The sequence below is a fragment of the Apis dorsata genome, unplaced genomic scaffold (assembly GCF_000469605.1).
Source record: "Apis dorsata unplaced genomic scaffold, Apis dorsata 1.3 scaffold_137, whole genome shotgun sequence".
NCBI classification, from domain to species: Eukaryota; Metazoa; Arthropoda; class Insecta; order Hymenoptera; family Apidae; genus Apis; species Apis dorsata.
In genome coordinates this window covers 696,818-712,919 of record NW_006263429.1, presented here as the reverse complement: position 1 = coordinate 712,919, position 16,102 = coordinate 696,818, and the positions used below count along the sequence as shown (strand labels likewise).

General features: G+C 25.2%; 2 protein-coding genes across 3 annotated transcripts in view; one reads left to right on the top strand and one right to left on the bottom strand.

The window, feature by feature from the left end:
* Positions 1-3,740, top strand: part of LOC102674957 (D-galactonate transporter) — a 10,742-nt gene extending 7,002 nt beyond the window's left edge. Inside the window, exons 5-10 of the mRNA XM_006613254.2 lie at positions 613-723; positions 1,285-1,447; positions 1,585-1,783; positions 2,101-2,379; positions 2,509-2,706; positions 2,811-3,740. Of these exons, the coding sequence (XP_006613317.1) occupies positions 613-723; positions 1,285-1,447; positions 1,585-1,783; positions 2,101-2,379; positions 2,509-2,706; positions 2,811-3,001 (1,141 nt within the window). The 3' untranslated portion in view covers positions 3,002-3,740. The remainder of the gene's footprint in view (positions 1-612; positions 724-1,284; positions 1,448-1,584; positions 1,784-2,100; positions 2,380-2,508; positions 2,707-2,810) is intronic.
* A 1,348-nt stretch (positions 3,741-5,088) lies between these two features.
* LOC102674736 overlaps positions 5,089-16,102 on the bottom strand; it is a 14,879-nt gene continuing 3,865 nt past the window's right edge. The window contains exons 1-3 of one of the 2 annotated variants that reach the window (XM_006613253.2): positions 8,403-8,631; positions 7,614-7,824; positions 5,089-7,488 (exon numbers count right to left, since the gene is read on the bottom strand). In XM_006613253.2, coding sequence (XP_006613316.1) covers positions 5,253-7,488; positions 7,614-7,798 — 2,421 coding nt within the window. In that variant the 5' untranslated portion in view covers positions 7,799-7,824; positions 8,403-8,631 and the 3' untranslated portion in view covers positions 5,089-5,252. Of the gene's footprint in view, positions 7,489-7,613; positions 7,825-8,402; positions 8,632-16,102 lie in introns of those variants that run through there. The other variant, XM_006613252.2, reaches the window with a different exon arrangement.

The window sequence follows — 16,102 nt, the reverse complement described above, 5'->3', positions numbered from 1 at the left end:
TTTTTTTTTTTTTTTTTTTTTTTCTTTTCAATCAAGATACGTTCCAGTAGATATATCAACATTATCATGACTAGAGTTTCGTCATTTAATCTTTCTATACTTACTCGACACTGTAGGCGTGGATATATCCGTTACTACTACTGTTATCGTTACTACTACTTCATAAAGGTTTTTAAAAGATTGAATATCGTATACCGTTAAATGGAATAATGTTAGATGAATAAAAAACGCTAGATGAATAATTAAACAATTTTTTTTTTTTTTTTTTTTGCGCGCACATTACTCGATGAATATTCTTGGAATAAAATTAAAATGTAATTACGAGAAAAATAAAATTGATAGAACGAATCAAAGTTTTCGAAATATCACATCGATACAAATCAAAATATTTTCGAAATAAAAAGAAAAAGATAATCAATTAATTAATTTTTTAAATATACAATATTTAAGATGAACATTAAGTTAATATAAGAATTGCAATTTCAAATAAAAACAATTTGAAAAACATTAGATGATGAAACTTCAAAACTAATAATTCAATGCAAGTTTACATCATTATGAAACATCAAAGATTGATAAAGATTCTATTTTTTAATGTTTTTTCATTTTCAGAGTGAAATTATTAACCATTTGCACGCTGGTATTCAGTATCGCTATCGTTTTAATGGGAGCAGTAAAAGAATATTGGCAATTGGTTATTCTACGTATGGTTTTAGCAGCAGGGTAAGCTGAAATATGTGAAATGCTTCTCTTTTTGGATTGGATCTTGACCCTCTTCATCTTCATTATCTTCAAGTATCTTCTGGCAAATGTAATTAAATTTAATTCAATTTTTATAAAGTCAAGATTGCACAAGTTGAAAAAAAAAGATTATGTCTTTTTAATCTGTCTCAGTTTTATATCCATCAAGTATTTTGTTCGTGACAATGATTGTAAGAAGAAAGTGCTAAATTATTCGTCATTCTATCGACACATCTATCATTTTACTATAATCTTAATATATTCCTCTTAATATAATATATATATTTGTATAATATATACAAATAATAATTAAAGAATTTATTTTTAATTATGTATCAGTTAATATTGATGATCAAATTTCAAATTAATTCTTTTGAAGGTACTAGGATCTAACATCTGTCAGTAAAATTATTGAATTAATGAAATGACGAGGACGAGATTCGACGAAACATTCTTTCTTTTCTTTCTTTTCTCTTTTTGCAAATTATAGCGCCGCAATCCATTATCGATCATAATTTAAATTATATGATATAAAACAAACAGGGAGGCAGGATGCAATCCCTTGGCTACGGGTTTACTTTCCGATTGGTTCCCAGAGGAGCAAAGAGGACTCGTTATGTCAATATTCAATTGGGGCATTTATGGTGGTTATGGCATTGCATTTCCCGTTGGCCGTTATATTCCAAAATTAAACATTGGAAATTTGGTATTTTCATATATATTTTTTTCAAACAAAGAACATTGATTTTATTTAATAAATATTAATGAAACTTGATGAAACACAATTTGTTTCATTCAAAGATTAATATCTTATTAAGAAAATATGATAAAATATTTAAATAGGGTTGGAGAGCATGCTACTATGGAGCTGGTATAATCGGATTGATCATAGCTGCTCTTACTTTTACACTTTCTGAACCGGAAAGGAAGACGATCGGCGAGGAAGGAACAAACGCCGATGGGAAAAAAGTACCAATTTGGAAAGTGATCTTACAACCGAGGATAATATTATTATGCTTGGCTGCCAGCATCAGACATTGCGGTAAAGGGCAATACCTTGACGCGAAGGATTGAAAAATACATTCCTCAAGGGTATATTAGAGTCTATCTGGTTACTCCAGATAATTTATTTCAGAAAAATTTCTGAGTATTATATATAAATTAGATATATTTATTCTGCATTTCTCAAAATTTTAACTCTCACTTATTAATCTTACACAATGTGCTCTTTTAATTATATATAATAAGTTATTCTTTTAAAAAAAGAGTCTTTTTTTTATATGCTAATTTAATAATTGTTCACAAAACGTTATAAGATTTCTTTTCTTCGATCATTTAAAGGAAACTTTTTATTTCTAGGTGGTATGTGCTTCGCCTACAATTGCGATCTCTACTATAGAGATTACTTCCCCGATTACGATTTGGGCTGGTGGTTGTTCGCAGTTACCATAGTGATCGGTAGCATTGGTGTTGTGGTTGGTGGAGTAATTAGCGATAAATTCGTTGCGAAAATGGGTATTAGATCGCGGGTAGCTGTTCTAGCCATTAGCCAAATAATTGCTACACCGTTTGCTTTTGGCTCTGTATATTTCAATCCTTTATGGGCTATCATTACTCTTGGAATTTCATATTTTTTCGGTAAATTTACATTCATTATAATTTTAATATTTTTAAATGCTATCATAGAATGATTCAATTAGAAAAATAATTAAAATATTGACGATCTTTTTAAATGAAATATATATAATCTTATATATATAATTGCAGCCGAAATGTGGTTTGGAATCGTATTTGCAGTGGTTGTAGAAATAGTTCCTCTTCACTTTAGATCGACCACTGTTGGTGCTTTCTTATTCGTTATGAACAATATCGGTGGAAATTTACCGATACTCGTCGAACCAACCAGAATGGCTATCGGTTTCCGAGAATCTCTTTATATTTATTACGCTGGTTTCTATGGTATTAGTAAGTATTTTAGAAATTCAATATTAGAGATATTATATTAATATATTAATTCAATATATAATATAATTTCATTTAATTAATAAGCGTACTTTAATTCCTTTCAGGTTCTATCATGTTCTTTCTAACAATGTTCTTGATGGATGGAGCTGTTAAAGAAGAACCAAAGACGGAAATTAACAATAAATTTGGATATGATAATAACATATTCATTAATGACGATGGACGAGTATCGACTTTAGAACTTCCGCGAATATATCCACCACCACCACATCGATTTGAAAATTCTAAGTTATAGAAAAATATCATTTCCAAAGATCCAACTTGTATATAAATGATTGTTTGTGAAATGAAAAAAATCCATGTGAATTTAAGTGACTGTAATATATTTATTGGAATAAGTTCGACTTCAATAATAGTTACATTTTGATTCTTCTTTTATAAAATATAAATTACATAATATTCACAATTTTAAGTAATAGACATAAAAATTTTCAAATGTTTTATAATTAATATTTTAGAAGATTTAAAGCTCCATATCTTTGTAATAATTTTAATTTTATAAATATCATTTTAATGTTGTTAAAATGATATTTTGTATAATATGATTGATTTTGAATATTGTAAAATTATTTTTTGATAAAAGAAGCCCAAAATAAATTTTTATTTATTGTTATATTATTAAAAAACAACTTGTTAAATATACATATGTTTATGTGTTTTCATACAAAAATACAAGTTCGAACATATATACACGAACCATCGTGTAATATGCGGTATATGATAGATTTATCATTATACTATTTTTTTTATGTACAAATTATTTAATATAAATAAAAAAGATTTTTTATTTGTAATGTACAAAATAGTCGGTAAACCATCCTTGATACTTCAAGGCTCAATAGATTTATGAAATATTATTATTGTTTGTATAATATATTTAAAGATGTGTATGCATATATGTTTTATATACATATATTTATTTACGAAAATACTTTGAAAAATTTATCAATAATAAATAGTTCAAGTGTTATACGCTTAAGTGTCGTTGAATAGTTCCTCGCTAAATTACGCCAAATATTTCAATAAAATGTTATTCAATGCGCAAAAGTAATGTAATGTTTTACGCATCGCACGATATTATTCACGTGATAATATTGTCGTCACGCATATATTGGTGTGAAATGACTTAATTATATCCAATAATCAAGTAGAGACCACAAGTACATTTTTTATACTCATACATATTACACTGAAGTTCATAAATATTGGTTAAACCAGTCGTATTGAGTCAAGTTATGATTTTAAGTTTATAGACAAATTTCAAATTTTAAATATATTATTGTAAATTTAATATGGACGAAAATTATTGTTAGATATCTATTATGACTTATATATATAAAACTTATATATATATATATATATAAATAAATGGAAAAATTTATAACTAATAAATATTAATCTATTTACAATTAGATAAAAAAAACAAGTGAAGCATATAAGTGAAACTAATTCATTTAATGGAAGAATAAAGAGATGTTGGAACTTATTATACTATTATCCTAGTAGATTTAAATCGACTAGATCAATCAATACTTATGGCCTCTCTATTGTAATCTATAAGCATTATTTCTATTATAACTATTATTATGTTTTAGTAATTGTTTATGCGAACACAATGATGTATGAAATTGCACGTATTATTTTATAGATGTTGTGATGAAAAATATGTCACCACTTGAATAAAAAAAAGAATCTATTTATCTTTGATACAGCCTCATCGATAATATTATTAATTTAATTCTATAAATTACGTAATTAAATGTTACGTATATATCAAATAACTTATACATACATATGTAATACTAATGATATCTCATCTTAAAAATGAAATGAAAAATTGATGAAACAAACATAACGGTTTGTTTTACACAAATTTATCTGTGTATTTTATATGTAATTCACGATCCTTGATATATTTCTTGTCTTACTGTGATTATTTAAAAATTCGTTAGAGGAATTATTAAAATATTATCTCGTATAATCAATTATAATAATCAATATTGCAAGATCTAAAAAAATAAGTCAAACAATTTGAAGACATATAGTATACATTAAAATAAACAAAACAAAAATGTCTATTATAACTATCACTTTTCTCAAAATTTTTGTTGAAAGAAAAAGTAAAAACAAATTTTATTTATTTACAAAAAGTTTAAAAAGAAAAATGAAAAATCAAAACTTGAAATAAAACCTCATTTTGCCCATTTCCTCTAATTTTGAATTGATTTTTATCTTTCTAGAAAATTATTTAAGAACTTATTAAAAACATATTTTTAAATTATTTGACCATTTTTTTAACTATCTTATACAATTAAGCTTTTCGTTCAGTCTCTATCTATCAACATCTTATCTGAAATTCTTTCACAAAAAAACAATTTTAAAAAGATATACAATTATAATTACGTGTTAAGTACTTTATAAAAGACATTACTAAAAAACTACTTTTCAAACGAACATCAAACTCTAAGGAACGTCATGGATATGTATCAACATTCCTCCGTCGAAGTGCTCGAAATCTGAGTACTTGCTCCACTGGAGAAACTGCTCCTACAAGTTTCTACAACCAATGCTGTGTCCGGTACTTGAACAAATTGAACCTTTTCCTTCGGCCATCGGTTCCTTCCGTACATACAATTAAATATATTGTATTTATGATCTACCTCGAAATGACTAAGATTGCTACTATGCCGTCTTTTCAACACTTTCTTGGCCATCAAACTTCGATTATTTTTATAAGATAATTCTCTTCTGAAGCAGAAGAACTTCCTCAATTCACGTTTCACTCGTTTTGATCGATATCCGAATAACAATGGACTAATATAGGCGGCCAGAATCAAGAAACTGGAGGCCAGTATATCGTATTTATGAGACAAATGTTGGTCAGTATACCGAGGTAGATTTTTCATTACCAACAATATTACATATGGCGACCAACAAGTCAGACCCATCACGATCACCAGAGCGCTTATTCGTGCTGCTCTGGTCTCTTCTCTGTGCCTAAATATAGAACCATTGCTTATCCGGTCTTTCAACGAATTTATGTAGCTCGAGGTACTCCTCACGCTTGACACACGATGCAAGCTATCGTTTTTACTTGGAGCCGGTGTAATCGTCACTATTGGCGTCAGCAGACACGAGGACGATTCTATAATAACATTGCTACCGTTATTATCTTTCTCAGTCTTGGTACTATCTTCACATGTGTTCTGCAAAGTGTCTGTATTAAAGAACGTCGATAATCTACGGTTTGATCTCACTTCTGAAGGACTCGGTGATATTTTAGAATCTCCTTGGTTTGATAATTGATTTGTCAAGTCATCATCTACTTGTAATATATGTTCTTCTCTTTGATCATTAATTTCATGAATTACTTTTACCTCATTTTGCTTGACTTCATTATTTAAACTTTCTTCTCCTTCCATTTGAAAAATTTTCAATGATTTTAATGAATTTTTATCGCAAAGAGCTAAGGAAAACTTTTTATTATGAACGTTTAAATTATCAAAATAATCGAAACGAACTTCGTTTTCGGATTCATTGCTTTCCTCGATATCTAAACTTCTTGACATCCAATTATCCGTCACTTGTTCGTTTTCTTTCAAATTTTTCGATGATCTGTCGTTTTTTTCAGATTCCAGATCTTGCTCCCGATACTTATTTTGATCGATATTTTGTTCAATCACTAAATCATTGTACAAATTATCATTTTTACAATTTTTTTCATCATTTGTGAATTGAGTCACTTCAACTCTTTGTAAATCGACTGTGAAGACAATGCCTGAAGATGTCTTATCCTCTAAAGGAGGAGAAGATTCTTCTATATCCATGGAAGACGAAAATGATCGTCTTCGAGATAATTGACCAGTCGGTTGCATAGTTTCGCTCGTCTCATCTATTGACGATAAACTCGATATTTTCGGCAACTTGCGAAAATCTTCAATGGTATCCGTCTGAAGACGTTGAAGCCTAGGTGGAGCATTTTGATCTTCTGTGAAACTGGATGACGATAATATAGGTCTAGATCCACTTTTTCTAGTCCTTTCCGAATTTCTATGTGCAGCCACATAGATGCTAACATAAATCCAGCAAACAGCAACAAATGGGATGAAATAAGCAAATATACTGTATACGATAGCATAGACAAAGCCGTAAGTAATTGTATCACTTGTAAGCGTATCAAAGATCACAGTAGTAGTATTCTCTATGAGATCCATATTTTCGTCGAGTCTGATAGACTCGACAGTTTCCATTATTTCAGAAATTCCATTGATGTTCAGATTGGTGTTGTTATCCAATATAGTAACTGTTGATTCTGTTGTTAGAAAATCGAAGGAAATATTGGAAAATAAATTTTTGTTTCTGGATATGCAAGATTGCCAGAAACTTTGAGGATTTGGATTAAAAAAAGCGAGGAAGCCAAAAATTATAGAGATGAACCAGGTTGAAATAATCAATATTCCAGATTTCAGTTTGTCCACGCGAGCTCGGTAACGCAGAGGATCTACCACGGCAAAGTATTGATCCATGGCGATCAATAGGACCGAAAAGACTGAAGATGTGGTAACAATAGCCACGGCACCTTCTGATATCGCGCAAATACTTCCAATGGATTGAGATTCGACTATGAAGGAATTGGACGATGTCGAAGCAGCGTCCATAATTAACAATGGGTTCACGATGGCGCATACCAACAGGTTCGACACTGTTAAATTCATGACAAACCTGAAAAAAGAAATAATATATTTATCATAATATTAAAGAAATTATGCATAATAGTATTCAAATGTTTATACGTATATTAATATATCAATATATCAATATTATATAATGATAAAATAGAAACGAACCTGTTAGAAATAGTCCGTAATGACGGACGTATAAGGAATGCCAATAGAAGCGTGACATTTAGTAAGAAACAACCGAAAAGAACAAAACTCCAGGCTACTATAGCGTGATTATTCCACCATCCTTTTAGATCTCCTAGATCTGAAATCGGTCCTTCTCCGACGATGTCTGGCAAATCTCCAACCATTCATGTATAATAGATATTACACAATTCTGAAATGATAAGAAGAAGAATTTATAAATGTCAATTAGATTTGTATTATTCAAAATTGCGATATTACAAATAATTGAAAAATAAGATGAATGTCTAAATTCATGATTTCTCGTCTTGTAAAATTACAATATCGTAAAATAATTATTTAATTGTTAATAATTAAATTATTCATTTAATTATTATTTAATTGTTTGATTAAATTATTTGCGTACTGCTTCTTTATTATATGAATTAAAGTATTAAAGTTTAAATTTTTTAATAAAATTGTTTATAATTCCTCGTTTCTTATTTTTATTTTTCAATTATATAAATATATATATTTATTATATTTCAATAAAAAAAATTGTTTGTTATTGATAGTTGAACGATAATAGGAATGAATGGAATTAAATGAAAGAGAAATTGGAATCGAAAAATAGGTCAAATTTTTTTTTTACAATATCACGCATAACCTCAATATGTATGTAATATGACAACGAGGTGTTACCGTCAACTTATATTTAGACTTAACGGATTTTCCCGTAGACACGTGCTATAGAAATATCTGTGCAGTGCACGGGATAAGAACTATACATACCTTATGTTCGATTATTGTTACATTGACAGCCAAATACCACCGTGATCGTAAATGTTTAATTTAATATCTTCTTCCACTTTTGAAAATAGTTTTATCAAGATTTTAATAAAAATATATAAGAACATAATTCTTTCAAAAAATTCTCATAAAAGAATAAAGTATTTCTCATAATTGGTACAGTTACTTAAGATCATTCCTACTCAAATTTTTATATAGTTAAATTATCACAATCAGGAAATCATTGAGTTATAATTAAATAATCGTAATTATCGTCATTAAATGATGCATTTAAGTAAAATAATTTACAATCTCTAATAATTTTTTTCTTAAGATGTCTGATCCATGATGTTTAAGCATCATGGATTGTGTATTTAAAAAAAATATCAAAAGACTAAGAAATTCAGGAATTTATAATTCATATAAATAACGAAATTTATTTAATTTTATTAAATAACTGATTCATTAATAAATTATTATTCATTAATAAATAATTCGAAAATTTATAAAAAATACATCATTCACGAAAATTACAAAAATCTTTCATTGTTATTTATATTAAAATAATATTTATTAAAAACAAATTAAATTTGTTTGGATTATATGATTATGAATTACAGAAACGAATTAAATATTTTCCTATTTTTAAAATATACATATCGATATTGTTCGAAATAAAACAAACAAAAAAAAATTACAGTCTTAAATTTTAATGCTAAAAATAAATATATGCAGTTATAATTATTTAAGGAGAATCGTATATAATCATTTCAATCACAGTTCAGAATTTTTAAAAAGTTTTGATTAGAAATGACCCAATTCTATTCAAACATATCATTTCTATGTTAATTCTAATTTCTGATTTGCATGATTTATGATAATTATGGATTATAAATTATGGATTATTTGGAAAGAAAGTAGATTTCATAGACATAGAAAAGTAGATATAGAAAAATTCAAACATCTCTAGTGAATTATTTAAATTTAAAAAAAAATAAAATATAAAATATAAAAATGAAGATTGCTCATTTCATTCAAGAAAAAAAATATATAAAAATGCATAATCAAATATTATTAGCGATTACATATTCTTAGAAGATGCTGATTTCTATCTATTCTATCAGAAAATAAAGAAAGTTCAGAAATAATTTATTTTTTTTTTTATTTTTAATAAATTTTCAAATTCGTTTTTTTAAATTTTTCATATTATCATTTTATTTATATGTATACATTTTTTTTAAATTCTTTATATGATTTTATTTAGAAAAAAGAAAATTAACATTTACATTAAAAAATGAAAGAAAATAATTATAAAAAAATAATCTTATTTGAGTTATGCAAGTAATTAATTCTACTGTAAATCTTCAAATTAAAATTGATTTATTCTATCTTCTATATATCATAAAGATAGACATTCTGACATAATTCATTATTCATGATCGCACAATATATGCATGGCTAAATTCATATCAATAGAATTTGTTTTAAAATGAAAGAAGTACTGCTATGTTCCATTCGGCAAGTACTCATTCGTCCATAACATATGTATATAAGCTGTAAGATTAATGCCAATAAATCACCAGTTGCAATCACTTTTATGACCACTACAACACAAAAACAATGAATATCTAAATATAGCTGGAAAATTAAAGCAGTCAGGTTAGGAAGAGCTTAAAATTATGCAGATCATTGCGCATGCGTGGATTCAAAACGAATGTCATTAAATGTAAATTTCATTGACTCTCATTTTCAGTGATAACCGCGTGAGCAAATAAATATTACGTGTGAATCGTTTGTCTAATATACTTGCTCAATCATTTTTTCGAGCATGATACAGTATTTATTCGTTATACACATATAAATTCACAATTCGGAATCAACATATACAATTGCAACACAAAATTTTAATTTCATTTAATTTTTGCCAATAACAATCAAAGAGACTATAACATCTAATAAAAAAAAAAAAAAAAAACAAGAAAACATGAGAATATTTGAAGAAATTTCAATATCCCTGTTTCAATGTAATGTTACTATCTTCAAGGTAGAATAAGCAGTTTTGACGTAGATTAAGTTTTCATGTTAAAACTTATCTCTCTGTAAAAAAAAAAAAAAAAATCGAAAAAAAGCAAATGAAATATCATTATGATCAAGATCGAAAAAAAATTAGAATTCGAATTTTTTTAAACAATTAGAAACATTAATTATACAACAATGATATATATAACTTTTAAACTTTTACAGCAATATTATATTCAAATAGTTATAAATAATTATTTCTTTCTTATCTATTTTTTTCTTATAATTAACATTGATTCAAAAATAACTGTATTATCTATATCAAAAGAGAAACTCAAATTATGGTAGTAGAATGCAAAAGAAAAAATTTTTTAATTTTTTTTTTTTTTGCAATTTGCAAAAAATTTTACCGAAATAAAATAATATAATGATCTCTATACTTCAAAATGTATCATGTATCTGCACTAAAATCATTTTTTCAATAGAGATGAAGTTCAATTGATTCAAAAACTTCACAAATATTTTTGAAAAAAAATGACTATCAAATAATAAAAATATAGTAAAAATTCAAGTAATATAAATTTAAAAATGTTATAAATTTAATGATATTAAAAATATATTATATTCTTTTTTTTAATAAAAAATCAAATTGTATTTAATAATAATTCTTTTCAAATTTTTCCATTCCATTTGATTTATGCAAATCAAGAACGAATAAAATGGAAATTAGCATGATTCTATTCTTTATATATATAGATAATCCTAATAGATAATTCAGATCAATTGTTGACTTGTATTAAGTGAGACTCAATGTATAATCATTTAATAACATTTTAAAGATAAAATAAGAAGAAAAATTGATCATTTTTCGGATTATTATTCTTCATCGATACTAATGGAACACGTGCAACTCATTACAGCTAAAATTACTCGAGATGATAAATCGTGAAAATTACAGATCACATACATCGCTTGAGCATGAAAGAATTTTTATATGCATTATATCGTCGTATGCATATATTAACGATACATCGAGAGATATAGATACAATTACAACTAGAAAATATAAAAAATATTTACGTAGATAAATAATTAGATTGTATAATAAATAAATTATTATTTTAAATAATAGTAATGATAAACTAAAATAGTAATTAATCATGACTTAAAGTAAATTGAATTATTAAAAATAAAATATTTCGTGTCGAAAAAAAGAAATGCATTAATAATGCATTTTCTTATTTATTGAACAATACAAAAATTTTAAAAATTTATCTATCTATTATAGCGATTTCAACAAACGAAAATAATTTTTCTTTCTATATAATAACATCATAGACGAAAAAATATGATTCTTTTCCCATCGCATTCATAACATCAAAATAATAGATAACAAACAGTATTTTTAAAAATGTCGTGATGAATTTAGTCCAAGAAAAAAACCAGAAAGTAAAACAAAAAAGGAGTAAAAATATTCGTTTTTAAGGACGTCAAGCTGTGAAAATATGCGAATATGTTTTTATATTGTTTAAAAGTCACGCTGAATTATATATCCATATTAAGCATTGTGTTGAGAAATTTTTTTAAAATAATTATTGTCTCAAGGAAATTCCACAAAAAAGAAAGCTAATATTTATATATAAACTTTTCTTCTTTTAATGATCAATTATATTTCTAAAAATTATATAATTATAATATATAAAAATTACAATTTAATATTGATTCATATTAAAAAATAATTTTTATTTTCTATATATTTATATACATTTTATTCATTTCTTTTCTATATTATAGATTATACAATGTATTATACAATGTATACTTATTTAATTTTGTATTTATTTTCATACCTTTATTTATTTAATAATATATTTGTATTTATTTAACTTTGAATTATTACTGTACTACTAAACTGTATTAATAAATACAGTTCCAATATAGTTTAAATTATATATATAAAATTATTGATGATGAAAACAATAATAAAAGAATACATGAAAATATTTAAATAATATAAATTTGCTATATTCAAATATGAACAACAAAACAAAAAAGAATGAAAATTAAAAATATTTACTATCTATATTGAAATTTGATTAAATGGTTTTTAAATTTAAATCTCTTCTAAATTCAAAGATTATTAAAGATTAAAATGGAAGCTAACCCCGAGAATGATTTATTGCTTTGTTATCTGATGAGCGTAAAGTATATTCTCAAGTATACTGAAATCTTATCTGGGTTTCAAGTTTTCGTACTATAGGCACATTGTATTGCATAAATATGTATATTATTGTTTAATGCGGGATAAAATTTTTAATCAATGTAAACAAAGTAATATTTATATTATTTTTAATTATTTAAATTAAAAAAATTATTACATTAAAAAAAATTATTTAAATAGTACATTTAATTAAATACGACTTATGTTTTTCTTTGTAAAATTTACAAATATTTACAAAATATCACCTTTTTCTTTAATATTATAATTAGCAAATTTTCATATACATATAATGTTTAAAAAACTGGAAAAAAAATTATTTTGATATAATCTGATAAAATGAGAATCATTTTATATGAAAAATAAGTATGATTAAGTAAAAATAAATAAGTATAAATATGATTTAAATATTTTTTTTGACAAAAAAATATAATATAAATGGAAGAAAAAATAGAGTATTTTATATTTCGATAACAATTTAATTAAACATGATTATATTATATTATTGATTTTTGGAAATATTAATTTGAATAGATATATCTTTTATTGTCATATTTCTTAAATAAATTTCCTAATGAATCAATTTGCATATATTTATATGATAAAATCAATTATTATAATTATTATTTTTATTGCAAGCAACCAACTTTCCTTGAATTTGAAAAGGACGAATTTTATTTAATTTTATGAAAAGGCGATACGCATGAAACAATAACAATAAATATTTTTCAGCTTACCCATTACCATAGACGTTTCTCCAAGTCTAATTAACAATTCTATCGAATTTGTGTAAAGAACACGGTATAAAGAATTTCTTGTGACGTAGACTCGATGAAATTTGCAAAATCGTTATACATAAGTAACAATCGAACAGATAAGAGAAACACGGTTCCCGACCATTCGAGACAACGTGAATCGAGAGAAGATAACCTTCAATTTTTTCACTGAACAACAAAAATGAAATTATTCTGAAATGAAATCGTTTCTTTAAAAATATTTATACAACAAAGATTGGATAGATGATACTGAAACAAACTATGATCTATGACTAATGACCGATAGCCATTCCCATCATAGAAATGTTAATTTTTATTTTTTTTTTTTTCAATAATTTTTAACTTATATAATTTTTTCAGAAATGTAGTTTATAAATTATAAATTATAAATTATAAATTATAAATTATAATTATAAATTAGAATTTCTACTTCCGGTTTAAATATCGAAAATTAGACACGTAACGAATGAAAAAGGAAGAAAGAAAGATAAATAACACAAGAACAGACATCACACTGTGCTTTATACGGGTTCCTGGTTCATATACCGCGCATAATGACGTAAACTTCAGTTTAGAAGGTTTTGATGTTACAAACAAGTTGAATCAAAAGTTTTACACCTTATATCCAATCGTAATGTTAAGCAAATGAAAAGTTATATTAGTACACGACAAATATGTTCAAGAATATGTATATATGCCAAAGTATTCATGAAACACATCGAAGAAAAACTACGTAACTTGTTAATCTTTTCGCATCCACGAACGAAAATATCTTATGTGTTTTTTTTATTAAAACAAATGACATACAAAGATTTGGATAAAAGGACATTTTTTTGAAAAAAAAAAAAAAAATATTTTTCTTTTATATAAAATTTATCTATAGTCTATAGCAATGATTTCCAATCTGTGGATTCTGAATCATTTTATACTACTATTTTTAATTAGAAACTATGAATAATTAAATTACGCGAATAAAAATTCTATCAAATTTTTTAATACTTAATAATTCTAATAATTAATTATTTTCTATAATTAATTATGATAATCAAACTTTAATAAATTTCTTTATTTCCTTTAGAAATAAAGATTTTTAAAATTGTCTCTATATTTCTTCTCTTATAGATTTTGAAAATTAACTCTAAACGATTTTTTTCCAGCACTTTATATTTCTCTTGCAACAATCGATCTTATATACATGTTATTATACCATCTATTTTCAGACATCCTGTATATATATTATTATGCGTATAGCAACTGTAATATAACGAACTGTTAGCCTGCCAACTCATCGGTATACATGTGCGGTTTCAAAGTCCTTTTCTTTTGTCGAAAGATATGGAGAGAGCATGAATTAATCATTCGAACATGAACTGTTAATTTTAATATGATTGCAGGTTCAAAGTGATATATTAACTTATATCAAAGGATTACATATAACTTATTTAATAGTATATCAATGTGATAATTTAACAATTTCTACATTATTTTAATAAAACATTTTTTTATTAAATTTTCCAGTTTATAATTTTTTGATCGATAAATGTTTCTTTGCTGAAATTATATACGCTTGAGTTGAATCATAGTGAAATCAAATTTCGCAAGATTAAACTTTAAGATTAGTTGAAAGTATGTCAAGTATGTATTAAAACTGTTATAAAATCAAAAGACTTATGGAAGAAATATATCAATAAATTTTTATTATTACAACTAAAAGAGAATATATAATTTCTGAATAATCATTTCCTCCAATTTTGTCTTATATATTCATTCTTTCAAATACATATATTATTATATATTTACATATATATATAAAATTTCACATTAAAACGAATATCAAGTTATTTAATAGCAAATATGAGACACAGACATAAGACAAACATTAAATGATTATTTTCCACTCAATAACAGTTTGATTGTTATAATCTTTTGTTTATTCTCATTATGCCCATTATGATTGTTATAATCATTTTTTAATCTCATTATACCCATCTGGTATAAAAACAAAACTAAGTTGAAATTTGATTTTGTGCATTTGATTAACCAAATATACATATTAATTTTTATTATATAACATAAACTCCATGAAATATATAAGCAAGATATTTGTACATGCTATTCATTAATGTACAATTTTTGTTATTCATGTTATAAATGTTTTATCAGAAATATTTATAAAAATACGAATTTTTTAATGGGAAGTTCCTTAAGCTTCGTATCCTCGATTTCTGATAACTTTTAACATTGGTGACATATTTTTAGCAGATCAACCAATCCTCCACTTTTATCTGTACTAGAATGGAAGTTCTTGTTAAAGCCAACCGATATCTGATATTTTTTAACCTTTTGTATCCGAATAATGATTCATGTCGCTCATAAAAAGTTATTATACAATTTAAATAACGCCTCGCAGACAGCGATTAATATAAAACATAATATTATCTAAAAAATTGCAAAATTTATAAATTATTTAATTATAAATATTAAATTATGTAATTATAAATTATTTAAATTATATATATATCTGTAGGCTGAATCACGAGAAATAAAGACATACCTCTGTTATTTGTCGATTCTGTCATAAAACTTCTCAGAAAAAAACTATCTTATTTGAAAGAAATTTTTTTCAAAACTATTTCTTTTTAAAAAATATTATTTCATCAGTGTTTTCTTAAATGGCACTATATAATATT